General features: G+C 41.7%; 1 protein-coding gene across 1 annotated transcript in view; it reads right to left on the bottom strand.

The window, feature by feature from the left end:
- Positions 1-10,864, bottom strand: part of il16 (interleukin 16) — a 42,988-nt gene extending 32,124 nt beyond the window's left edge. Inside the window, exons 1-3 of the mRNA XM_063881618.1 lie at positions 10,837-10,864; positions 5,146-5,395; positions 4,372-4,627 (exon numbers count right to left, since the gene is read on the bottom strand). Coding sequence (XP_063737688.1) covers positions 4,372-4,627; positions 5,146-5,395; positions 10,837-10,849 — 519 coding nt within the window. The 5' untranslated portion in view covers positions 10,850-10,864. The remainder of the gene's footprint in view (positions 1-4,371; positions 4,628-5,145; positions 5,396-10,836) is intronic.
- Between the last annotated feature and the right edge of the window lie 15,254 nt (positions 10,865-26,118).

The raw sequence follows: 26,118 nt of genomic DNA, 5'->3' as shown, positions 1-26,118 counted from the left end.
TGTCTGGTTGGGGATGAACAGTGATTGATGTTCCACCTGGTGTGAATTCGCCCCAGAGGGGAAGCACTGCTCCATTAAGGGACTGTTGAGCTCAGCTTTGGTCAGGAGTGTTTGGCAGCCTGGGCTCGAGTCCATGAAGTCTGACTCCAGCCAGCTTAACATCTTCACTAGGATTGACATGAAATCTGTTTTTTTATGGTTAATATTTCTGTAGGGCTATATAGAAAGAGAAGCTGTTCAGAGTTATTTCAGGTTTGCTTTTATTTCTTGTTATATGCTATTTGATACCTCTAAGCCAATAGAGTGGTGCATTGATGACAATCTGTGTACGGTGACCCAGAAGTTAGCATCGCAAAGGGGTCCCTCAACAAATAACAGTGGGATTTTTCCATTGGTTTGTAATATTTATGATACTTACACGTTTTGTTCAGCTGGATAATCTCTACTTATTTGGGATTTTTGAAACGTAAGTGCAATCACCAGTAGGGTTGGGTATCGGTTGGGTTTTATCCGATACCGGTGCCTACTCGGTATTTTTGAAATGGTTCCGGTGCCGAAACGGTTCTCGAACCGGTACTTAAAAAACGAAAACGCACACACGTTGTCAAAAACAATACCCTTTTATTTCCAGGGCCAAATTGAACACAGTATTAACTTACATCTTAAACAATGTAAATACAAGTAACATATAGTAATAAATAAACCAATATAGAAAGGCCTGCCTGGGACTCTCTTCTATTTGTCCGACACTGGCTGCTGCCGTTGAAGTACCCCAGAAACAGGGACGTAGGTCACGGCGAGGGAGCACTGGGGGCCGGAGACAGGAGCGGAGACAGGGCCGGCGACAAAGACGGGGCCAAAGATGGGGCCGGCGACGAAGACGGGGACACATTGGGGGCTGGGCAGGAGGGCGACGAGACGCCTCTGGAGGACGGGCTGGAAGACGGCGAGACCCCTCTTGAGGACGGCGTAGGCAGTGGTGGGACCCCTCTGGAGGGCTGCAGGACCGCTACGGAGGACCTGGAGCAGGAGCAGGTGTTGGCGGGACCCCCATCAGAACAGGTGACGGCAGGTCCCCCAACGGAACAGGAGCAGACGCTGGCAGGACCCCCATCGGGACAGGTGACGGCGGGACCCCCAACGGAACAGGATCAGGTGTTGGCGGGAGCCCCATCGGAGCAGGAACAGGCGAGACTGGATGCAAGGCTGGAGTCGACTGGACAGGCGAGACTGGAGTCAGCAGGACAGACGAGGCTGGAGTCGACTGGACAGGCGAGACTGGAGTCAGCAGGACAGACGAGGCTGGAGTCGACTGGACAGGCGAGACTGGAGTCAGCAGGACAGACGAGGCTGGAGTCGACAGGACAGGACAGGCCGGAGTCGGCCAGGCCGCAGACAGGACAGGCAGGGCCGGAGTCGGCAGGAGTCGCCGACAGGACAGCAGGGGCCAGAGCTGGCCAGGCTGCCGAAAGGTCAGGCGTAGCTGGAGTGGGCCGGACTGCAGCTGGAAACATGGCGGCTAGGGCCGAAACTTGAGCCGGAAGCATGGCTGCAAGAGGCTTGGCTGCAAGAGGCTTGGCTGCAGGAGGCTTGGCTGCAGCTTGAGCCGGAGGCGTCACTGCTGTGACTCGAGGTTTCAGGATAGGGTGCAGGCTTTCTGGGGAAGTGACAAATGTCCTCAAATACTCCGGCAGTGAGCTCACGAACCATGGCTTCTCTGCCACTTCCCGGCGTGCATGAAGGAGAGCTGAATCTTGAGCCTCTTTGGACACTGCTTTCCTCCATTCTCCCAAAATACACAAAATTTGGTATGAAAACTCCACCAGAGCATCGTCCAAACATACTGCTGGGTCCATCTTTGGTTTGGTCGTTCTGTCAGGGTTTGGGGAAACAGGACCCAAGTGCAGTAAAATGAATGGGAGGCAGGTATGGGTCCAAACAAAAGGCGAGCTTTATTTAAATTAAAGCTGTACTTTCAAAGGAAAAGTAACCACACCAACTCTAACCAGGGGATACAGGGACACTGGGAACAGGAGCAGACAGACGGACGGGCAGGAACAGGCAGGTAACAGGTACAGGATCAGGTAGGAAACGACGACGACCGAACCAGAGACAAAAGGGGAACCAAGACTAAATACACAAGGGTAATCACCAAACAACACACAGCTGGAGAGGGGAGGAGAACCACAGGGGCAACAGGTGAACACAATCAGCGAAAGGAGGGAAACTAAAGACAGGAAGTGAAACTTAACCTGACACAAGAGGGGAAAACCTTTCAAAATAAAACACACAACACAAACACATGACAGACACGAAACCAGGATCATGACAATAGCGGAGTTTATAGTTGTTTATGTCTCCGTGAATGAATGAATGATTTGTAATTAAAAAAAGCCACAACTTGCTAACTTCTCCAGTAACCAGCACAGGAAATGACGCGTAAATACTACACTTCCTATGTTTTGGTGCGGACTGTGTTCACACCAGTGATGAACCGCTCCAGATTTCACTAGCAAGCGGCCTGAGAGCCCCTCATTTAAGCGGACCAGAGTCCGGTTGTTAAGTTCACATCAGAGGTCTCGGACTGCGTTCACACCAACCCAAACAAACAGCAATGGGTTAAACACTCCAGGGTTCAATTCAACCGTACTTAATGAGGCTGGTTTGAATGCGACATGAGATACCTTAACAACTCTGAAATGGATCTGGACATGGGAAATTCCTGCATCAATAAAGATGTAAAGCTGCTTAATATTTGTATAGTTCATTGTGTGTTTTTATTCATAGAAAAGAACACACATGTTAATATTGTTACAAGGAACAAGGAAAGCATTCTTTTGAAACCACTAGCAAGTATAAATACTCACACCTCCAGCATGGCCAGGAGACAAGCGTGGCTCATTTATTCAGATGGGGGGGTTGATTGATTGTTATTTGGCTAAGTTTAGAAAATGTACCCAATAGGCTCTTTGGACCGGATGTAAATGTAAGTATAATTTAATAAAGATAAATATTTTAGAAACAGCACAACACACCCTGTCTTTGTCTCATGTCCTCTTGAGACTTAATGAGGCCTGGGATGTACTAAAAATTCATTTGTACAATATTCTGTCAGAAATTATATTGCGTGAATACATGAGTTTATTGATAACAGTATATTGAGCAACGGAGGGCTGTCCATATTTGTTACTCAGCATGCTCTACAATATTCTGAAGCTCCAGTTCAGATACATTAGAGCTTTTCAAATAAATACAACTTGTATTATTTGCAATTACTTGCAAATATGGAAATTTTCTTTAGCCTTATGCTTGATTATCTGTTGTATTGTGGTGAGAAAGAAAGTCAATAATGAAGTGCATTGTAAAGGGTTAGGGTTAATATGTTTTGCATAATGTGTAATGTACACAACCAAGGGAAAATTAGGTAACATCTGATTTGAAATGCTGTGATATGAGCAATGCAAAGTGTAAAAATTGTGATTATTAGAGAAACAAACTTGTAGCCTGGCAAAGACTTACAGCACAATGAACAGAGAAGGATTACATGATGGCTCAATGAGATAGGAACAAAACAACAAGCATCAATATAAAATAATTAATTCTGTTGGAGCTAGCGGGAAATCAGGGGATAGCTATGGTCACTAGGATTCATTACTGGGGACCATGAAGGTCGGTACACAATTCCCATCCCGTCCATCATTTAAGAGATATTCAACATCCCTGGAGTCATGCTGCTACACTCGAAACAGTGAAGCTTGCCAGGTTCCACAATGTATTACAAATATTAGGTTCATCTAACTCAATGAAGTTGTGTAACAGTAACATAATAATTTCCCAACATTTTTTCCCAATTTGGGATAAATAAAGTATTTCTGATTCTGATTCTGAATTGTGAATTGTGCCGACATAAAAAATCATCAAAAGGTATTTACACTTTACCAAATTAAGTCTGTTATTTAAATGAAATAAAATAATATATTTATAAATATATTCAAGTTGAATTAATTATGACGTAATTTTTTCATCCAGTTAAATATTTATATTTAAGTGTATTATACATTTATAACGAAAATAAAAAAAACTACAACGAAGGAAACAAATCTAAGCTAATTTAAAGTAAAGCAATGGTGGGAAAGTTAACCCTTAGTTTGAGAATACACTCAAAAACAGGTTAGTTGAAAGCAATAATATTAAGTTTGAATAATAAACAATAGGCTCAACTTAATACTATTGCTTTCAACGTACCCAATACATGAAATGGAACCTGTTGACATTTAAATAAAGTCACAGATTAATCTTTTCAGTGTATGCTTAGATTATTTACTAATGCAGTTGATCACTATTGATTCTCCACAAGTGTAAAAAGCATACCTTGATGCTGAATGACCTCCTGAGGCTCCTTTTATTTTCCCTGAGTGTGACGCTGTGGTCTGCCTCAGTGCCTCCTCTCCCCTCCAGAGCTGTCCTCCAGTGTCCATCTTCTGAGTCTCTGTACTGTGTTTGATCCCCAATGGTCCTGTCTGTCCTGCCCCCCGGACCCCACGTCCTGCACCCATGTGACACTTCCCCAGCATGCCTCTCTTCTAGACAATCGTCATTGGTCTTAGAGTGACACAGGATCAGAGACCTGGAAGGAGTCAGTAAGAGTCCGTTTCAGATGAGAGGAATAGCAAGACTTTTAAGTAAAAACTGGAAGAAAACAGCTTTAAATTCATGCAAGTACAGAAGTTTTGTCAGAACAGAAATTTGAAAAAAAAGCATTACTCAAACTATAATCCCAGGTAATTAATATGCAACATTCTAGATTTATATTAGATTAAAATGACTAGCATTCCCCATAGCGCATGACGCTGACCACCCCCAGATGGAATAAGTTAAATTGTAATCGTGCTAAATTCCATAGCATGCTCATCACAATAAAGCTGTTGTTTTCTCTAAACATGTTATTTCTTATTGTAAATATGTTTGTGAAGATACACCTCAGAGCAGAAATAAATATATCCAGCTCTTTAAATAGTAAGAATTTGTATCAGCATGTGAGGAAAGTTACTTGCTATTTCTGCCAATCAAGTGTGACTAACCTAACCTAAGTGTCTGTAGCTCCCTGCGCCGCCCTACAGTAACAGTGTGTATGGGGGGGGATACCTGGAGAGCATGGCGAGTTTCCTGGAGCGCTGGTTGTGGCTGCTGGGTGGGCTGTTGTTGTTGCTGCTGCTTCTCCCCTGATCCCTGCGTCTTCTTTCCATCCTCCTAGCAGCTGCAGTGCTGGCTTTCCTCCTTTGGTGGGAGTATCTCTGAGGCATGGCTGTCAGTGTGTGTGTGTGTGTGTGTGCAGGGAGCTCAGGAACCATCACACTCCTCCCAGCTTGCTCGAAGCCTAATGGAGAGGGACGCTCTGCAGTGCAATTAGAAAACTCAGTTAGTACAGTCTGACTGTACTGCTCTACTCTGACTGCAAAAACGTCTGAGGCTGTTGGGGAGGCGATCGGGGATAAAAGAGCTTTTCTTTTTCTGCTTTGAAAAATGTTTTTCCTCAGTGCTCATGACTGCAGCTCAAGGCCCTGACACAAAAAGTTGGAAATCTACAAATGTCGGGCCTTCCCTGAACGTCAGTGAGCTTGGTGTTATGTGGAGTGTCCCACAGTGTAGGTTTTAGTCGGAAGCTTTTTGGATGATTCAGCACGTTGAGTCGCCAGCATAACTTGTCGCTAAGAGAAATCGCTCTGATTGGCTGTTCACCTTAAGCTATTTAGTACAAAAAGAGAAACAAACTTGGGAAAAACAAGCAAGCACAAAAGACACAGACACTGTTTTTCATTTTTCATCTCTAAATCATTCGATCATTTAAAAAAATGAGAGTTTCACAACATCATGTGCTATCTGGAATAAAGTGGTTAGTAAAACTGGTGAGGACACACTGCTCCGTTTGCACAGCTCGGATTTTTCCGGTCTCCCTTTTGGAATGACGTATGAAGCCCAACGCCCCTTGCTGGTGATGAGAGATATACCCTTACGAGCAAACGCAGAACATTTGCTGCAGTTGGCTTAAGTCTTTGCGATGTGTTTACGTGCGCCATTTAGGCCAAAATGCAAGCAACGTCTGCAACAGTTAGCCGCTGTTATTCTGCTGATGTTCAGGTGTTTATCAGTGTGTAGTGTCTCTACTTTAAAGAGTCCTCTCCTGCTGATGTTCAGGTGTATATCAGTTTGTAACGTCTCTACTTTAAAGAGTCCTCTCCTGCTGATGTTCAGGTGTATATCAGTATGTAGTGTCTCTACTTTAAAGAGTCCTCTCCTGCTGATGTTCAGGTGTATATCAGTATGTAGTGTCTCTCCTGGGACATGTCTCCATGCTTTAATGTTCAAAAAGCTCTTTATTTTTCTCATACTGTCTGTGCTGCAGCACCTCTTTTCACCCTCTGTCTGAAACCAGAGCCCAGTCTGCTCTGATTGGTTAGCTGGCCAACTCTGTTGTGATGTGGTTGATCTATAAGAGATGTCCCACCACTTATCTAATCACGTAGAGTGTCGTAAGTGCTAGCCAGTAGAAGCGCAAGTGTTACCTAGTGATGTCACTTCTGGAAGTAAACAATATTTGTACAAGGGAGCCTTTTCAGGCAGGGGGTGCGTGTGGTAAAGAACTTCCTCTGGAGGGAACAAAGGGATTGTAACCTTTGTAGACCATTTACATGCACAAAAACCTATAGAACAAACAGACGGAGATTTATAATGGTCTGTACATTTCATGCTCCAGAGAGCACTATAGGTTGACCCTCTTATGCATTATACATGCTAGTGTACATGGCCTCTTACAGGCTCTTTAGCTGAAACCCAAAAGACCCAGGGTCTAACATCATTATCTTGCTAACTCCCCCTCCTCAGAAGGTTTGAGCAGTTCTCCAGCTGCAGATGTTGCTTCTTTGATTGCCCTAGACATTCTTACTTTCTCAGTCTGGATGTTTTCACATTGACGGAATACTTCTACTATTTGGTGATCATGTGTGATATAGGTCATGTAAAATTGGCCTCTCAAAAATGGTGAAGCATTACAGGCTTACACAGTTTTCCAGAGCTCGGTGCTCAGTCTAATCACGGGATCAGGCGACGGGATATCTTTACAGTTTAGGATGGTCAATGTGTCAGATTATTAGGTGATCATGTTTGCTGTGACTTGGCAGAGATCAATTGCCCTGATCAATTAGAGCTTGCTGTCTTTCACAATGTGCACCAATCAGAGATCAAGGAGGATGTCCCAGAAAGAGAGGAATTTAACACAATCATTATTTATGTGCATATTTACAGTTGTGTGGTAGAAAGTGTTCTCTGCTCGTACTGGTGGACGCCAAGACATGTGGAACCAGGCAAGAGAAGGTAAAGAAATCCAGATTTTATTTAACGTTGTTTGGTGAAGGTCTAGCAGGTCTGACTCATATTGGGATCCCCCCACAAAACTTTCCAAGTGTTATCTTTTTTTTGTTGTTGCTACAATGGCCCTAATACACGATTGTAGAGATGTGTGTATGCATGTTTCTTCAAAACCCTCAAACACCATCTCCTTGCTGCTGGGTGACTGTGATGTTGCTGCTGACAAATGCCTCTCTGCGCTGTGAATATTGCAGCATGCAGGTGGAATATAACAGACCTCGTCAAACAGTAAATGTTAGAATAATGTGCTGACCACACAACGGCCAGAAGGAGTCTCAGCTCTTAGATTTACCTCCAACCCAGCCACTAAAACTAGAAAAACTAGGAGAAAACAAAAGTAACATTGTAATTCATAACAGATGTTTCATACAGAATGATGCATTACTACTATCATTCATTCAGGACTTTACTAAATGAAGAAATGCATTGTAATTAGTGTTTACCTATTCAGATACTCAATCAGAACATCTGAAAAGCCAAACGGATGAATGATTGAGTAAGAACCCCCGGGCTCCGGTGAATGGAAGAAAGATTTTTTCTTTTCTGGTGAAGAGTGGCTCTGATCCGGGAAGTGTGTTAGCAATTAAGGAGCATTAGTGTGCTTATTGTGTTGGCCAGATAGACAGGAAACAGAGACACGGATCTCTTTGCTGGAGGCCTATAAGCCCCACAGACTCCATCTCTCTCCCTCTCTCTCCCTCTCTCCCCTTTCCACAGGCTCACACACACTCCTGGGTGACTGCCAGGACAGTAGTAGGACATACATTAAACTCAGCTATCGTCTCTGAAGCAACTACTCAAACATCACAATCATAATCTGAGCAATAGTTAAATATGAATGTGCATTTAAAGCCAGGTCTGTTCTCCAGCATTAGAACTACCATCTCTTTTCTCTCTTCCGGTCCTTTGAGTTGGAGAAAAACTCTCCAACAGATCTACAGAGCCAACAAGAACTTCCCCGATGCTGAAAATTACCATTTGGGAATACTTTATACTCCTGAACCAGTATAGTTTAACAGAATAATTCCAGAGCAAATACAAGCAGATGCATCAAGTAGATAATATTTATCAATATTTTCCATAACAGACTGCTGGAAATTATTTTTGCTGTTCCTGAAGTCCCTCATCCAAATTACAAAAAATAACATCTGCTTAAAGGGGCCCTGTTTTGCTCATTTCCAGCTCCATATCAGTATTTATTGTCTCCATGCCTTAATGTTCCAAATGGTCTTTATTTTTCTCATACTGTCTGTGCTGCAGCACCTCTTTTCACCCTCTGTCTGAAACCAGAGCCCAGTCTGCTCTGATTGGTTAGCTGGCCGGCTCTGTTGTGACTTGTCAACCACTTAAAGATGTGTCAGAAATGTCCCGCCTCTTGGCCAATCACGTACAATGTCATGGAGCGCTTGCCAATAGAAGCACAACTGTTACTCAGTGATGTCAGTATGTTACAAAAGTAAACAAAGGAGTCCAACGGCGGCGTTTTGGTGGGGGCGAACATGTTATAAACAATGCAACAACAACACGACGATACAATAACAGTATTAAAGCTTTTCATGACCATATCAACATTCAGTGTATTGGAAAATACAATCCCAATAGACTCTTTGTATAAAAAAGAAGCCACCCAAGCTTTTCAAGGGAGAGAGTATCAAGGTAACAAGGAGAAAAGGGCCTCTTTAAAAATTGTGTAACACAACCTGGCTATGAAACATTGCCAGTATTTTCCAGTGCATATTCACTTTACCTCCTAGTTTATTTTCTTCTTTTTTCAGGTTACATGTGCCCTTTGCTTCTAGTCTCTGCTAAAGCCACCACCACCATTAATGAGGTTCAGATGTAGGTATTGAAATGTTTGGGCACCTGATCATAGCCTTAGTCTGTGTCTCTGTGAGATGTTACTGTTTGGGGAGGGATATTGTTTAGCCCAGTCTCTAGGTTCCTGTAGGGTTTCCATCCAGCCTAAATCAGAACATCTACTGTCAGTAACAGTCTGCATTTGTCATGCTCTTTAAAGTCCTTCCATGTAGGCTTTGTGCTGGTAAGCATGTATAGTTAGGGCCTAGCTTCATCAATAGTGCTTGTGTCTGAGTTTTGGAGATGTTGACCGCCTCCTGATGTCAGCAGAGGTACGGAAAGTTTCCTCTGACACACTCTCTGTGTGCTATTGATGTTATGGCACACAGCAGTAACTCTGTTCAGGATGAAAACCTGGAAGAAGCGGAAAAAACTGAGGAGGAGAGTGTTGGTCACGTTGAAAGGTGGATAGAGGCTGAATAAACAGTGTATACACGTGTTTGCATATTCATGTGTGTGTGTGTGTACATATCCTGAAAGAGAGCATCATTTTCGTCTTTAGCATTAGCGAGGCAGGGACTCACAGAACCCCATTGAGAGAGAGCTGGGGGTGGGGTTGGCTGTGCAGCTGAACAACGTGAGTGTTGTGTGAAATTTTGACTGGGAATTTTTCCAGTGTGACAGGGAGCAGGGCCCAGAGCTCCACCTGAAGGGAGTCTAGGAATAACACAGCACTTGTACAATGTGCGCAGTCACTGAGATCATTCACAGGCTCAAGTCTGATCTCGAATTCTTCCCAGATGATCTCACATTCTCCAGAAAAGTCTGGCTACTCTGGCCTCTGTTGTGTCAGTGTGGAACTGCTTGCTGGGTAAAGCCATGTGGCCTCTGAGCCTGACTGTTGGGAGAGAGGAAGTCCCGCCCATGCACTGCTGGCCTCACTCAGCTATTTGTGCTCCAAAGGTCTCCTTGATATGGTCAGTGTTATGTAATTTGTGTTTCCATGAAGGACACCTGTGTGCATGCTTTATGTATATTTATGTTTAAATAGGAACTGCAGTGTATCCAATGAGAATCATCTGTAAAATCCGGGGGCGTACACCTGAGTTTCAATGATCCAATAGCAGGCCAGTATGCCAATGAGTTTCCTCAGCCGGGTTTCCTCTCTCATATTAATCTCGTACCCCAACATTAAACCTAACCCAAAGTGCCACATGTTTTTTTTGACAGATTTCAAAGCAAAATCCTATACTCTATACTTTATGTTCATTTATTTATGATAATGTAAGAATAAGTGTTTCAAGGTCTTTGCCGCCTTCGTGGGAGTTTAAGTGTGTCAATCAAAAACAATGCATCTGAAAAAATGTCTCAAATAACTTTGTATGAAATTGTGTGTCTGTGCTTTTTAAACCTTTATTTTTCTTTCTAAGAGAGCCTGGGAATCCAACCACACAAACATTTAGGTTCTTCCACAAACAAATGAATCATTTAACTTCCCTGTTCTGCTACTCATTTTGATAGTTACACAATACTGAGACGGTCATACACATGGTTCCAATCATTATGGACTTCCAGTCACATCAAAACCCTCTATGGTTTTAAAGTCCTACTCACCGTAGTCGATCATGATTCCAGTCAGCCTCCTACTGAAGGTGCAGTAGGGGATTCAGAGGATGGATACACTCCAGACAGAGAGGGAGAAGTCAGAACGTGGGTCAGAACCTGATGCATCACTCGGAGCACTGTGATTCATCTGGGGTAATGTGCCTCTTCTCCTCCTCCGTCCTCCTCCTCCTCCTCCCTCCCTGTCCTCCCCCTCTGTCTGGAGAACACAACGGTGTCTCAGTAAGGCTCGGCTCCCCAAAATCACTGCCCCCTTCCTGTGAGCCAGCTCCAGAGAGGAAAACTCACTGGGCTTAGCTGAGCCTGACCTCACAGCTACAGGCTCTTTACTAGCTTCGGTGTGTGTGTGTGTGTGTGTGTGTGTGTGTGTGTGTGTGTGTGTGTGTGTGTGTGTGTGTGTGTGTTTGGACATACTAAGATGAATACATTCTCTGTGGCCCACTCAAGTGAACACATAAACACACACTCATCGTATGAATCTGGGTTTCAGTCTGGATCAGTGTTGTTAGAACTGCAGCACCGGCCAGTGGATACACACATCTGGGTTGATTTTAGTGGAGGCTGTGGATGAGATTACTGTAGGTGAATGAAGTATGTTTTAGGGAGTTCTGATTGGAGGGGAGGCCTTTACAGGGTTTGCTATGTAGTGAAGTATACAGAGAATCCTTCAGTGTGGATAGTTAAACCCTACAGGTGTGGGGAAGATCCTGGTGAGATTAAAACATTGTCAATGCTCAAATGTGGACTTAAAAGTGACCTCTTTGTCTTGTTTCATTGAGAATTACGCTGTATTTCAACTGGTTGTAAGTGATTATTTTTATAATTGATGCGGGTTGACGCAGCCACAACTTCGCTGGACGCTGGGTCAAGACCCGATTGAACCACAATACATGCGAGTCATTTATTATAAAAATAATAACAACTTATTTTTATATATTTATATTGATTTATATAGCACCTTTCAAGTAACCCAAGGATGCTTTACATAGGACGAGTGGCCGTGGGGCAGCTTTTCTTCCATCTCTGGAATATGTCCACTACTCGTCCCATCCTCTCTCTACCTGAGGCTGAAACTCTAGTCCAGGGGTGTCCAATTTACGGCCCGGGGGCCAAATGCGGCCCGCGGGCCATTTTGAATCGGCCCTCTGCAAATTCTAAAAGTATAATGGAATATGGCCCACAAATTAAACTTTTGCTTGTCTTATGTTGTACTTCTCAAATGTATATGTTCAAACTAATTAATGAGCCCAATTTTCAAATAAATGTAGTCATTTCAAATGTAAAACATTTTCTAACAAATCTTAGTTGATAAAAAAACTCCAATAACTTATTTCTATAACCAGCTGGAAATGTAACCTTCATATTCACTATAATCAGCAAACTGAGGCTTCTGTTTTAAGGAATGAGCTGCCAACAAAATAAATGAAACCCTACAGACAGACGGGACGTAGGCTGTTTTTTCCAAGTGTCGCGCATTATTCACCTACATTTGATTTGTTTTGCTAACTTGTAACTTAACTTATGAGGCAATATTCACCTCTAGAAGTGGCCCAGCTCTCCGTATATTTTTCTGTATGTGGCCCTCGGTGAAAAAAGTTTGGACACCCCTGCTCTAGTCCATGCTTTTGTTTCATCTCGGTTGGACTACTGAACAATTTGTTCAAAATGCTGCTGCCAGGATATTAACCAGAACCAGAACTTTTGATCATATCACCCCTGTTCTCATCTCATTGCATTGGCTCCCGATTCACATGATATCAGACTTCAAGATTCTCCTGTTAACCTTTCAAATCTGACGTGGACCAGCACCTACCTATTTATCATGATTATATCCCCACGCATATTTATTAGGCTCCCAAGATCCCATAATGCCAGTCTCCTTTCCATCCCCAGAACTCAAAACACATCTCTTCTCATGTGTCTTCCATGTCACCTTAGTTTCCTTCTTCATTAGCATTACTTCTGTCTCGTTTTACAAACACATGCTTTTATCATATGGCACTACTTATTATGTTGGTTATAATGTCATGTGCCATATTTGTATTCTGTTTTCGTCTTTGCTTTTCTTTGCTTTGTACAGCCCAACAGTAGTCCTTCAAAGGCCCTCCAGGCAGGACTTAGGACAATTTACCGTCCACTACCCCCACTAACACCCGTAGGGAGTTCTTTATACCACTACGGTGGACTCAATTGAAGACTGAGTCAGCTGCCCTTTGTGTGAGCAGCCATGGGTTTTGCTGTGCCACCCCCTAGTGGCTCACCTGTGTCAATGAGGTTGGTGGACTGAACTACAACAGTGAATGTCCTTCAGTTAGTTAAAGCAGGGAGGAGTTGCAATAGTACAGATGTACAGTATGTAGCTCTGGTTTTGTTAATATTGTTCTATTCTTTTTGTGAATTAATTATGAAAGCAACACTGTTGATGTTGATCGTGGTGCGTGGATTACATCATATAACCAAATATCAATGAAAGCTGTTCTGTCTCCATACATTTATACTGTTACCGTTATTTTGTGTATGACAGAAATGCTGCTGTTTTTGAAAGGTAACATCAATTGATCAATACTTCGTTAATTTTGTCTAAATTACATATTCACAACTCATCACAGCAGTCATTATGGACTAAAGTTTTGAATGCAAACACTTTCAATCACTACATCTTTCACGTTTCATCAACTGTTTAAAAACTTAACCCAACAAAACTCTATTCTGCACCTGTTTATATACCCACAAATATATATGTTAATTTTACTTTCAAACACACAATTATATAAGATTACAATTTTTAAACTACATCTAAAAAAAAAACTGAAAAATAAAACATTCATACGTAACATTATGTAACATCATATTTAACTCAAATATGATGTTATGCTATTCAATTTGTAGAAAAGATCTTATAATAAACAGTGAATGGTATTCTAATGTAATATAATGAGAAAGAAATCTATGTGAATAGTTTGAAAAGAGAATTCTTTAGAGAAATTAAATTGAAACTGCTCTGCAGATGAACACACGTTGAAGAACTGACCACTGCATTCAGGAGCCAAGAGAAGGGATGAAGGTACATTTTGCCGATTGTGATTTAATGTTAATGGCAGCTTGAACTGCACTAGCTGTGGCAGTTGTACTAACATATGGATAATCCGCCCTCTAATGGAGATATGGAGAACAAATAGATCTGTTGAACAACATGAAGAAAGAAATCACATTCAAAGCAATATAAGATGCAAAAAAAAGAAGCATTTTAAGCAGCAAATATGCCATTCTTAGCAGCTTTGGTTTTTAGGGTTATTTTTTATTATTAAAACTGATATACAGAAGCTAGACAGGGGAGAGTGGGGTAAGATGACCCAGAGGTTAAGTTGACCAACCCCTTTCATCTAGGAAACTGTAGTTTGAACTGTGTTAACTGTGGTTTAAACTTCAAGGTCAGGTTTTAAACTCGATCAACATACCCCTTGACTCGATACACCTTACCTCTTAGATGGAGCAATTCAAGCCATAAGACACTTTTTTTAGAAGGCATATTTTTATGGCACTTTGTGATAGATGCATTATTATTATTATTATTATTATTTTGATTGACGGAAGAGATCCTGAATTAAAATAAAGTAATAACTCAGCAGATCTAAATCTTTAATAAAACCTGATACAACAGTCTCTGAACAGTGGCCTGAAAACCTCTAGCAGCAGAATCTTTCTACAGTATGTTCAGAGCTTTGGATTTTGGTGTGTGATGATTTCTATCTTAAAATTTGAAATTACCTTTTATTTGCCACCTCTCCCTGCTCCTGATGACAAAGTTTGAATCTCCAAATATGCCTCTGACTTCCCCAATATGTTGTAAATATTAGAAACAGTCCTGAATTCAGTACTGTTGTCTTCTGCTTGTATTCATTATTAGTTTCCAGTTTCTGCACCATGTAGGTAACCCTTTTCCCCCCTCTGATGTCACCGGTTAGAATAGAATCGGAGGATGAAACCCTCTTTATTTGTCACATGCATGCACACAGCAGAGCACACACAGTGAAATTAGTCCTCTGCATTTAACCCATCCTAGTACTAGGAGCAGTGGGCAGCTATCGTGCAGCGCCCGGGGAGCAATGGGGAGGGGGGATTGGAGGTGTCCGGTGCCTTGCTCAAGGGCACCACAGCAGGGCCTAGGAGGTGAACTGGGACCTCTCCAAGTAGCAGTCCACTTTCCATATTTCAAGTCTGTTCGGGGACTTGAACCGGCGACCCTACGATTCCCAGTCCAAGCCCCTACTGACTGAGCCACTGCTGGACTTTCGGTTATTCTACCAGCGGTGTTGCCACATCCTTGGCTGTGACTGCGTCCTGGGCATCACTCGGCACCTTCATGTGGCTCCTGATCCCCGCTGACAGCAGCTGTTCATCTGGGATTGACCAGCGTGTGTTTCAACATTACACTGCTGGAATTATTCATGTACATGTTTACTGAAGCTGACAGTCAGGAAGACGTGAAACAGCACGTAGGTTAGGAAGATAACATGGCTCTGGAAATTCCCAGCTGACTGCCAGTAACAAAGAATCTTTTTTAGGGGGCGAAGACTCTATTATATATGAGAGATCAACCTGTGCGCAGTGCGAGAGACATATGGACACTGTACAGCGGCAGTCCTTCGGGCAGAGGTGGGACCAAGTCATTGTTTTGCAAGTAACAAGTTAGTCTCAAGTCTTTGCTTTCAAGTCCCGAGTCAAGACAGCAAGTCCCGAGTCATGTCCCAAGTCTTACCGTTTGAGTTTCGAGTCCTTTTAACAACGGAGAAATTATATTTACACAAATCATGTATGCTTTTAAGATCTGTATATATTTATCAAACCAAGAACATTGTTCAAACACATTTGGAATAAACAAAGGCAAATGTAATTTCCACAGAAAGTGCTGACATTGTATTTCCATTGCTTATTGCACTATAACTGTCTCAAAAGATCCTCATTTTTGCAAAACACTCTTCACCTTAAAACTTAAATCTAGCCTTGAACTAAAAAACATGTCTTCACCCTCAAACAGGTATTTGGAGGATCACAAAAACAGTTGAATGTAACTTTTCCAAATGTGTTACCACTTTATAAAAAACATTTTCAGTCTTTTTAACTCATTTCAAAACTTTTAACAGCAGAAACAAAAGAGCCCTTATTACCATCGGTGTTGGTGACACAGTGTTAGACTGAACAATGCAATTATTGATGCCGTCAATAAGATCAGACTACGAGAAAAAGAGTTGCATTGAAGTCAATAATATTTACCTTTAACTTGTTGAGCCACCTCTGCCTTGATGTCACGATTGACCAGTACATGGTGCTCCACCCACAGCAGAGGAAAGGCTGGATCCAAGGCGGCTGCTTTGAGGTAGACTGGGTCTGAAAAGGGGGCAGTGATCCCATCTTGAGTCCCGGCCATTTTCACGTTAATGAAGATCCCAAGAAATCTTTTGTTCAGGGATGCCTGGAGACTTCTGACCAGGCCGCTCAGGAAATGAACTTGAGGCTTCAGCTTCTCAAGGTGATGATTGAGGGACAAGACGGATGAAACAACTGCACTGATTGTGACGACCTTCTCTCCCTGTGTCAAATCAGTTGCTTCTCCAAACGGCTTCAAGATGTCCACCAACTCCTTCAACAGATTCCACTCTCGTGGTGTGAATGACAACTCCTTATACCCAGCCTTTTCTAGAATGGCACAGAGCTTTAGATGATCACACTGGAGAACTGCCTTCACTTGCCTCAGTGTTGAGTTCAATCTTGTGTTGACTGCAGCAGGGATGCCTTTCTGTTCCCCAAATTCACTATCAAACACATCTTTGAATGTTGTGCTTGTGTGCAGCAATGAGCTAAGATTTGATAACTTGGAAAGAGAAGGACATGCCACTTTTGTTTCTTTCAAACAGTCTCCCACCACCAGCTGAAGAGTATGCACAAAACACTGCAGGCACTGTTTCTTTGCCATAGCAGCATCTACCGTTTGCTGTTCTTCCAGGGTTAAGTCACACCAGAGACCAGGGTCATCAAGATGACCTCCGTCATCATCCTCTTGTTCACTGGGGAAGCACACAGTGAATGCCTTTGGCATGTTAGCAGCATTGTTACTAATAATGTAGTCCAATCTATCTTTGATGTTGTATTCATCGCATATTGACTCAAACTGGTCACAGATTCATTCAGCTGTGTGAGCCTTTGAAGCGATTGCAGGCCAAGAGATTTGTATTTAGCTGTATCCTCTCTGTCAGCTGTCTCTTTGTATATCCAGTGGACAGTGACACCAAGGAATCCTCTCATCTTTCGGTCAGACCAAATGTCCACAGTGACTGAAACATGCTCAGTGTTGCTCAATTGAGTTTTTAATCTTGAACGTCTCTCCCCAGCGAGGCTCTCTGTTTTTGATGTCAACGTTCTGCCACACACTGGGCTGTACTTACTGTCAATTACTGTCAGAAAGTGCCGAAAACTTTTGTGTTCCACAATAGACAGGGGAAGGTTGCAATCAATAATCAAGTCGGACAGTATTGTGTTGGTGATAGCCTTCTGCTGTGGATGACTCATGCTGTAATGCGCTTCACGACTGTCCAAGAATTGTGAGATTGAAGGCTGTTGTGGTTCATCTATGATGCTTCTACTCATCTGGTATTCTTCAAATCTGTAACAGGTAAGCATATAAAACAGATGTCAGAAAGTCTCTTATAGCCACACATAAATTGCATTTGAAACTATCTCCTCATATATCAATGCTAACACTGTGTTAATATTTATTTTTGTATTATTATGAATTGTATTGTATACTGTAAGATTGTGTTTGTTTTAACATTACATTGATAAAATACATTTCCATTTTCAGTGCACACTTACTATATTAATTTATATTTGTCCTGCTTTACCTTGCCATCAAGCAGCCCTTTCCGACAGGAAACTGAAGTATGCTTGTTAATTCACTCTCTCCAGCACACCTGATTCCGTTGGCAAAAACAGCAATTGTACCTGCATCACACAGAAATTGCTGGTCTACTGCTGACTCAATGATTAGTGTAATTGTGCTATTCTATGTCTTCGTTGACAGTTCAGCTTTGTTGTGATTTACCTAAATTACATCAACAACCTCAATGAGGCAGCAGTATACTAGCAACTCCTTTGTGCTGCAAAGTAAAGTAGCCATTTTTGTCAATGGAATCTGGTGTGCTGGAGAGAGGAGATATACTTAGTTTTCCTATCGGAAAAAATCGTCTGGCAGCAAGCTCAAATGGTACACATATTTATAATATAAAGTACATTAAACTGACCTTGATTTGATTAGGCTTGCTTTAGTTTTGCTGCTGGCAGCAGTCTGCTGTGTATGATCCACTGACTAGCTGCTAAGTACAATCTCACTTCAAAAAATCCTAAACTATCCTTTTACAATACGAGTATGGATAAGTTCACTATTTTGCACTTTGAGCCCCATTTCTGGTTTGTCTAGGATGAAATAGTGTGTTTGACACCGACATGTTAACCATTGGTCCCCCATGCTTCATGTACGGGCATTCATAACGCGGTCCTTAAATCAACCTTAAACGTTCGTTTTCAAAGATGTGCAACTCAGCGAGTGGTCACTGGTTAGTGGTGATGCTCCAAAACCAGTGTCTTAGCGAAATACAGTTTCTGTTGTGTTTAATTTGCGTTTTTGTATTCCAAATATCAAGCGGAAGTTAATAGCCTACTCAGTGAGGTATCTGAAAACATAGCTAGTTCCACAATAGCAAATAACACGGATGGAAACCAAATATTTCGCCGATATATTTTTAAACAACTACGAACACCATTACCACTCGGTGAGTTGCTCATCCTTGAAAACGAATGTTTAAGGTTGTTTTAAGGACAATGTTATGAATGCCTGTAGCCAACCATTCTGAAGCAGGGGGTGATTCCAAATTAGCCAAAAGCTGGAGACTGGACCAATCGTCAACATTTCTATTTCATCCAAGACGACCCAGAAAGGGGGCTACCGTTTAGCGTGTTCGTAAGCCAAGGTGACGTTTACAGTCTCATTGATATGTAGCTAGCTAGCAATTAGCCGATGAGCTAGTGTTGGCTTTCATTCAAAACTTACCGTTCTTTGTGCAACTTCAAATGTCAAACGAAGTTGGAAGTTGTCTCGTCTCCGTCTGTTACCTTCGTCCCGCATGTTTTACAGACTGCAGTTCTTTTTTTGTTGACCACCTCAACGTTTTTAAACCCAAACGAAACTACCCGTGGTATCATTGTTGGCTACTTGGCGCCTTATGGTTTGTTCCGCCTCGTTGGTTGTCCAGTACTTTGATTGGTTGGATGCTGTCAAAAACAACGTGGATCTAATTTGATTGGATGTCGTGCCACACACGTTACGCACACAGATGCACACAGGTGCAAAGAGAGATAGTGCAGTCCATGTCAACATACGTTTTAAATCTTAAATGGGTTTGGGGAAAGTAGCAAGTCTTTCCGAGTCAAAAGGGGCAAGTCCAAGTCCAAATGCGAGTCACTGATGTTAAAGTCCAAGTCAAATTGCAAGTCTTTTTGATTTTGTCAAGTCCAGCAGTGAGTCTAAAGTCATCAAATTCATGACTCGAGTCTGACTCCAGTCCAAGTCATGTGACTCGAGTCCACAACTCTGCCTTCGGGACTTCTCAGAACCGTAGTTGTCATCATGAACTGTGTTATTTTAGAAAGTTAGGTTTTAGAAGGCACTAACAACCGATACTTACCCACCGAACCAGATCAGACACGCAGATATGGGTGATTTAGTCTTTAAGTCTCTGGAATACTTGACTCAGTGCATGTCTGCAGTAGGGAACGAATGTAGCTCCCCCTGCCCCTATTGTATTTACTGCTGTATCACCCTGCAATGAGTTTTATATTTTTAACCCTTTTTAACTCTATACTGTGTTGTTTTAAAACACTTTTAACATACTATACTTTGTCTTTTTTTCTGATATTTTGGACATACTATATTATGCCGGATTTCTTAAACATATTATAATGTGCCGTCTTTTAGAAGTATAAATAAAGTTGGGATGACATTCACTTTAATGGATTACTCATCAAGAGAAAATGTCTCCGGCATTAATTTTATTCTATAGTGCAATTAATAATAACTTATATTATAAAAAAAAATAAACATGCAACCAGGTCTTAAACTGATTTTGGGGGGAAATTATCTTTTTATTGATATAGTAGATTTTCAGACAGCTAACATTTGAAATTTCGCTGTCCTTTTTTGTTTTTATAAAAAGGTAAATGATCAGCAACAGAGAATAAAAAGAAAGAATAGATATATAAAAACAAAATACACAAAAAGCAAAAAATGAAGAGGTCTGTGTGACATGAAGGAGGCAGGTGACAATATAGGTAACCTTCCTTTAAATAAAATGTGTTCTATATGGGCTAATAAACTTAATCCATCCTTCCTAACATTGATCTACGTCCGTCTTAAGTCAGCAAATATCAGTCTGTTTGTGTGGGAGGGTCTCTGCATAGCACCAGAGTCAGATGCTCCCTAAAAAAAGAAATAGGGCTCTCTACCAGGAACTATGTCACTCAGTTTTCCATTGGCGGGAATCCTTTTCTTTTCTTCTATGCTTGAAATGTGGTTGGACTAATCTTCTGTGGTTAACTGTTGTTTTAAGTTTCAAGTCAAAAACATACCATGTGGCTTGTAAATCTTTGGCTATTACGATGTAACGGTATTATCTTGTTTCTTTCTGTGCTGAATGTCTCAGTGGAGGAATGAACTCACACTGATCCAACAGCTCGCAGCAGACAACCTCTGCTTCTGTGCTGCACAGAGGAGGAAGTGGACCACACCTCTGAGGGAAAAGAGGGTAAAATACATCCTCAGTAAACAGCCTGAGGGCAGGAAACCTCTCTGCGGCCCTGACCTGACACTGATTCACTTCCAGCGCTGTGCTGAGCCGGCAGATACTGGAAGGGATGGGCAGAGTCCGGCCTCAACAATAGTACACTCCCCTCCCTCTTTGTGAACTAAGAAACAACAGCTGACTGTGCGTACATCTCTCCAAGGCTCAGAAACATATGTATATGACTGCTTTATAAATAGTGTTCATTTAAGCTGATTGTTTCATGGTCCTGGTGTTATGTTTTTCCTGTTTTATTTTGGATTTTTTTGAATTTTTTTTAATCAGCTGTGGGCCTTACACAGGTATCAGCCAGACAGAGTTCACCCAAATGAACGCGTCCTCCTTACACCATATGATTTACACAAGATTTGAGGAAGACTTTTAAATGGAAAATGCCACAAAGGAGCAAACAGCTACAACCTGGCATGATAGATTTCCTCTTGTTGTACAATATTAATGTCTTATTGTGAATGGTCCCTAACTCTAAATAAATAAAGGCAGCCAGCCAGAGAGTGCTATTCATCACTGACACTGACAGGCTGGCACAAGCACGTGATGAACAGTTTTTAATAAGTTTCCAGGGGTTTTATTTAATGACACGTTGCCACCTACCTCTAAGGAGCTAGAGTGACACTGAAATGTCATAATAATAAAACTGTGTGCCATAGAGTTACTAAAAAGTTGTTTGTAGCATCGCTGCTAATAATGTTAGCAATAGCTGTGACACACACATCTGTTTTATCAGGCACCTTGTAAAACACACATACATCAAACGTGAAGATGATTAAACGGTAACACTTACAAGAACACGCCTATCTATACACCGATTCGGCGAAGTGACCGGAAGTAGAGCGGCCGCCATTGATGCGGTGTGCGTGCGGTGTGTATTTCGCGGTATTTCCATAGACAGTAAAAGGGATATTTCGCTGGATTTGTGAACGAGATTTGTGAAAAGCAATAATTATGCCCAGACAGTCTGGAAGGGCGTGTGCCGTCATCGGCTGCTTCAATAACAGCCAAAAGCTTCAATTATGGAAGAAGTCTGTGTGCGAGACACACAATTTAAGCGTAAAAGAGGACTGTCCATGTAGTAGACCATTTGGTCTACACCGCTTCCCTGGTCGTGTGGAGGATGAAGGTGTTCGGAAGGTGTGGATAGTAAACATCAACAGAAAGAACTTCATCCCAAATAAAAACAGCACGGTAAGTAGGCCTATTCTCAGTATTTTCTTGGTGAAGGTAATTAGCCTAGTTAACCATTGTGAGCCTTTGTTTACAGTGTGAACACATTTTAGGCTATGCTAACGTATGCGAAGGTCCGTGCTAAGGTAATGTTTGGCTAACGTTACATGTCCGTGAACGAAGCAAAAAAGTGTTTTTGTTTTTGATCACGTCGCAGCCATATCATGTTAATGAAATGTCATGTAAGCTTGCGTTAGCATGTTAGCTACAACAAACGTCAACACATAGCGATGTGTGTTGACAGTCTATTTTCTTGCTGTATCCTATTTTAATATGTCATACTTATTGCTGAAACAAGTATTTAATTCCAACATTAATAATTACATTATTTTTTAATCACGTGGGCTGTCCTTAAAGATTAAATGCTAGTTAGCATGCTAAGGTCAGTAAGTCAATTCAACGGAAGCTAGCTGTGTTTACATCTCCTTCTACTTTCCGTTTACTAATATTTAATTATATTAATTCATGAATTAATATCAGTAATTTCAGATACCTTCATCAGTAACTGGAGGCCACTGTCTGACATCGTCCAACCAAGTAACTTTATTCATTTGGGGTTATGGTTATCTTGCTATTATTGATAGCATCAATGACTGTTGAATGGATAATGAGTGTAATGATTGAGCACGCACACCGCAGCAATGGCCCCGTCGCTAGATGGCGACATACACAAATCGCTCACCGAATCGGTGTATTGTAAGAAATAATCAATATATTGAAACGGAACATTAAAAGATAATTCACTGTTTCTGGATGGACCATATTTGTCCAATTCCGGTAGTACTACCGGATGTTGTTTTTAGCCTCAGATAGCATGTAGCTAATGTTGTATTGTATGTATGAGTAGAGGGAGAAGGACGCGTGGAGTTACATTCTAAACACACCACCTCTACCTCTCACTCATTGATGCTGCAATAATACTATTACATGTTTGATAACTGATAAACTTCAGAAGGATTGCATAATAGAATACCGTAGGTGAGAGCTTCAAGAGTCCGCTAACAAGGCGACGGTGACGTCATAGGAGGACCTGCTCCCGACGACGTCAGCCAATAGAAGAGTCCGGAGAACCCCATGTGATGACAAGCGGCCAACAGGATCCAGCCCCCCGCTACCAACCAATGAGAGCACGAGACGAGAGCTCGTCTTATTTTGAAGTTGTTTATTGTATGGTCGGAAAGGGATGGTTCTATAAAACATGTTTGTATTGTAGAACCGAGCTCACTTTTGTTCTGGACCGCCAGACAGTAACTACTGATGAGCACCACTCATTCAGCGACCTGTGGACGCGTGTTCCGAGCTATTGAGCCACAGCTGTGAAACTTTTGTAAAACCTACTACTGCATCCTTTTATTAAACACTCATTTTAAAACCTATATGACGAGCTTCACTTCCTTTTCTTTTAAATCGACTCCTGGACTTCGAGTAAAAGAACATTTCTTACACTATCCCATCAATGATGTTTCTGCTGTGTGTACTGTGCTGGTTGAATGAATGCATTGAATACCATGAAAGAATCGCGTACTAGGCTACTAGCTACGTGTAGCTGGCAGCGGCCTCTGGTCAGGGTTGCGCTCCCGAAGAAAGATATTCTACCGCGCAGCTATTCCACCAATCAGATGACCAGAAAGACGGGCATTCTTGGCACTTGTTCTGGCTGGGTTTAGCCTGTGCGAGTAGGGTGCGCAACTATACGTGTCGTATGGTCAACATTTAGTTTTTTGTTTTTTTCCCCTCTTTATTCCAATTTTGGATATTTCAGTCACAGTGAACACCGGGGACATTTCCGGGGACAGCAGCAGCCGGGGACAGGTCACTGAAAACGGGGACTGTCCCCAGAAATCGGGGACGTCTGGTCACCCTAACTTAAAGTAATCACACTGACATTAGCCGTCTTTAGCTTAGCGGTGGTGATCCGTAGCCATGTGACCGTGATGTAGTTCCTTTATAGCCAAACTACAACTTTTTATTTCTGCCGATTGCAACGGTGCTTCAAAAATCACAAAGTGGTGTTCTATATGGAGATTATCCTGCTGAACAAAATGTATAAGTATCATAAACCTGTGTTAGCCTCACAGCCCTTGTGATGCTAACTTCCGTGTCAGCCTACAAAAACATGTCATCACTGCACCTCTCTGTACTGGCACCCTTACGTCTAGCCTAATTATACAGTGTACAACCTGATGTTTTTACCGTATACCTCAACTGCTCAAGAGTACACAAAATGGCAAAAAATACCTGAAGAAAATGAAAACACCTGGCACCTCAAAATTGCTTACAAACTCGAATTGTGATGACAACCTGCATTGAACCTGCATTGTGTATTCATCCATTAATATTATTATTATTATGCTCCTGTTTCACCATATACACACACACAACATAAGTATTTTTTGACGTGTTTTTTTTTCTTTTCTGCCTCAATACTTTACTTTTGAGATGTGGTAATTAAAAATCCCATTGAAATGTATGATCCTCTCTAAGAAACCTCAGAGACCTATCAATAAATTACTTTGTGACATTTATGTGTGTGGGGTTCCAGTAAAAATAACTTTACATGTATGGGTTTGCTATATAAACACTGTTTAAAGAAGAAAAATAACTTTAAATGTTGACTTAGAATTCTTGCTGACCATGGCTGTTTCTCTGCTCACTGTTTCCCTCTGCTGTCAAAAACCAGAGCTCTTTTTATTTTCACTTTCATTTGCATGTCATGTCCATAAGCTAGCTCTGTCAAAACAATGTGCCTCCCTCTGTGCAATAGTGGCTTTGCATTCACAATCAGTGTGTGAATCCTGTCAGGCTTGTGAAACAGTGAGTGTGATTGGAGAGTACAGTACAGGGCAACATGAGGGAGGAAGGCAGCAGGGAGGCATGACGTCACACACTTTGAATGTTGCTGCTGGTTCACATTAGCTTGTACACACGCACACACACACACACAGACACACACACGCACACACACATCCCCCCAACCCCTTAAGCTCACCCCATGGACCGTTCTCATTGTTATTCATATTTTTTATACAGTATATTTTCTCATTTTGTGTTGTCTTGTATTACTTCCTGGCTTTGTGTTTTTTCCCACCTTTCAGTCCTGTCTGTCCAAGTGTTCTTTGTCAGTTTGTCGTTGTTCCCCCTGATCTGGTTCTTCATGTCAGGGTTCCTGCACTCTTCTTGGTTTCCTGGGAATCAGGTTTTGTCCCTTGTTTTGCTATTTTCTCTTTGTGTTACCTAAACTGCTCTTCTAGTTTTGTGTTGTTTGTTTGGAAACAGATTTAACATTAATTTAATTAAGATTGCTTTTTGTTAGTTATCCTTGCCTTCCTCTTTTTGTGCTGCATTTGCCTTCCTAACCCACACAGTTTCAGATGAAGCATATTAGAAGTTGAGCCAGGAAGTCTTTATTTATACACATTAGTTAAAAATCTTCACCCCGAGTTGAACCAACCGGATTTTTAACCAATATTATTGTTGTTGTCAAATTTGAAAACTGTTTTATTCTTCGCTGTTGTCAGATGTCTTTTCATTCGGAAGTGAAGGAACCCTCCTCGACTCCATTCCCTTCCAGCCTTTATCTACTGATCAGTCCTGCTTTACATCCCATAATCAGACTGTAAGCAACTCCCTTCACTATCACCACCAGTGTCTAGACAGGGCTGGGGTGTTCCTAAAGCTACGCCCTGAATATACTATGTCACAAAGGGGTCGAATGGCCTAAGAATCTTCACCGTTCACCTGTACAGTGCACCATGTCATAAATTCTAACTATTGTTCAAACTAAAGAAATATCTATCCTGATTGAAATGCTACCATGGTATTCATTTTTACAATGTTTGGAGTAATTCAGATTTTCATACACACACATCGGTGTTAAACCACACAAGTGCTTCTTGGGCAAGGGAACTAGCCTTTGCATGTAACAAAGTCAATTTACTCAAGTATGGTACTTCTAATGTAATGTAGTAACTTTGAGGTATTTGTACTGCATTCAAGTGTTTTCACTTCATGCTTCTTTATACTTTACTTTACAGCATTTTGGAGGCATTTCTTTACTTTGTACTCAACTAAATTTATATTACAGCTATAATTAAAAGCTACTTGGCAGATATAGATTAATAACACAGAATATAAATCAACG

This window comes from Eleginops maclovinus, chromosome 4, assembly GCF_036324505.1.
Source record: "Eleginops maclovinus isolate JMC-PN-2008 ecotype Puerto Natales chromosome 4, JC_Emac_rtc_rv5, whole genome shotgun sequence".
Lineage (NCBI taxonomy): Eukaryota > Metazoa > Chordata > Actinopteri > Perciformes > Eleginopidae > Eleginops > Eleginops maclovinus.
The sequence above is the reverse complement of the archived record's forward strand: the minus strand, read 5'-3'. Positions and strand labels throughout refer to the sequence as shown.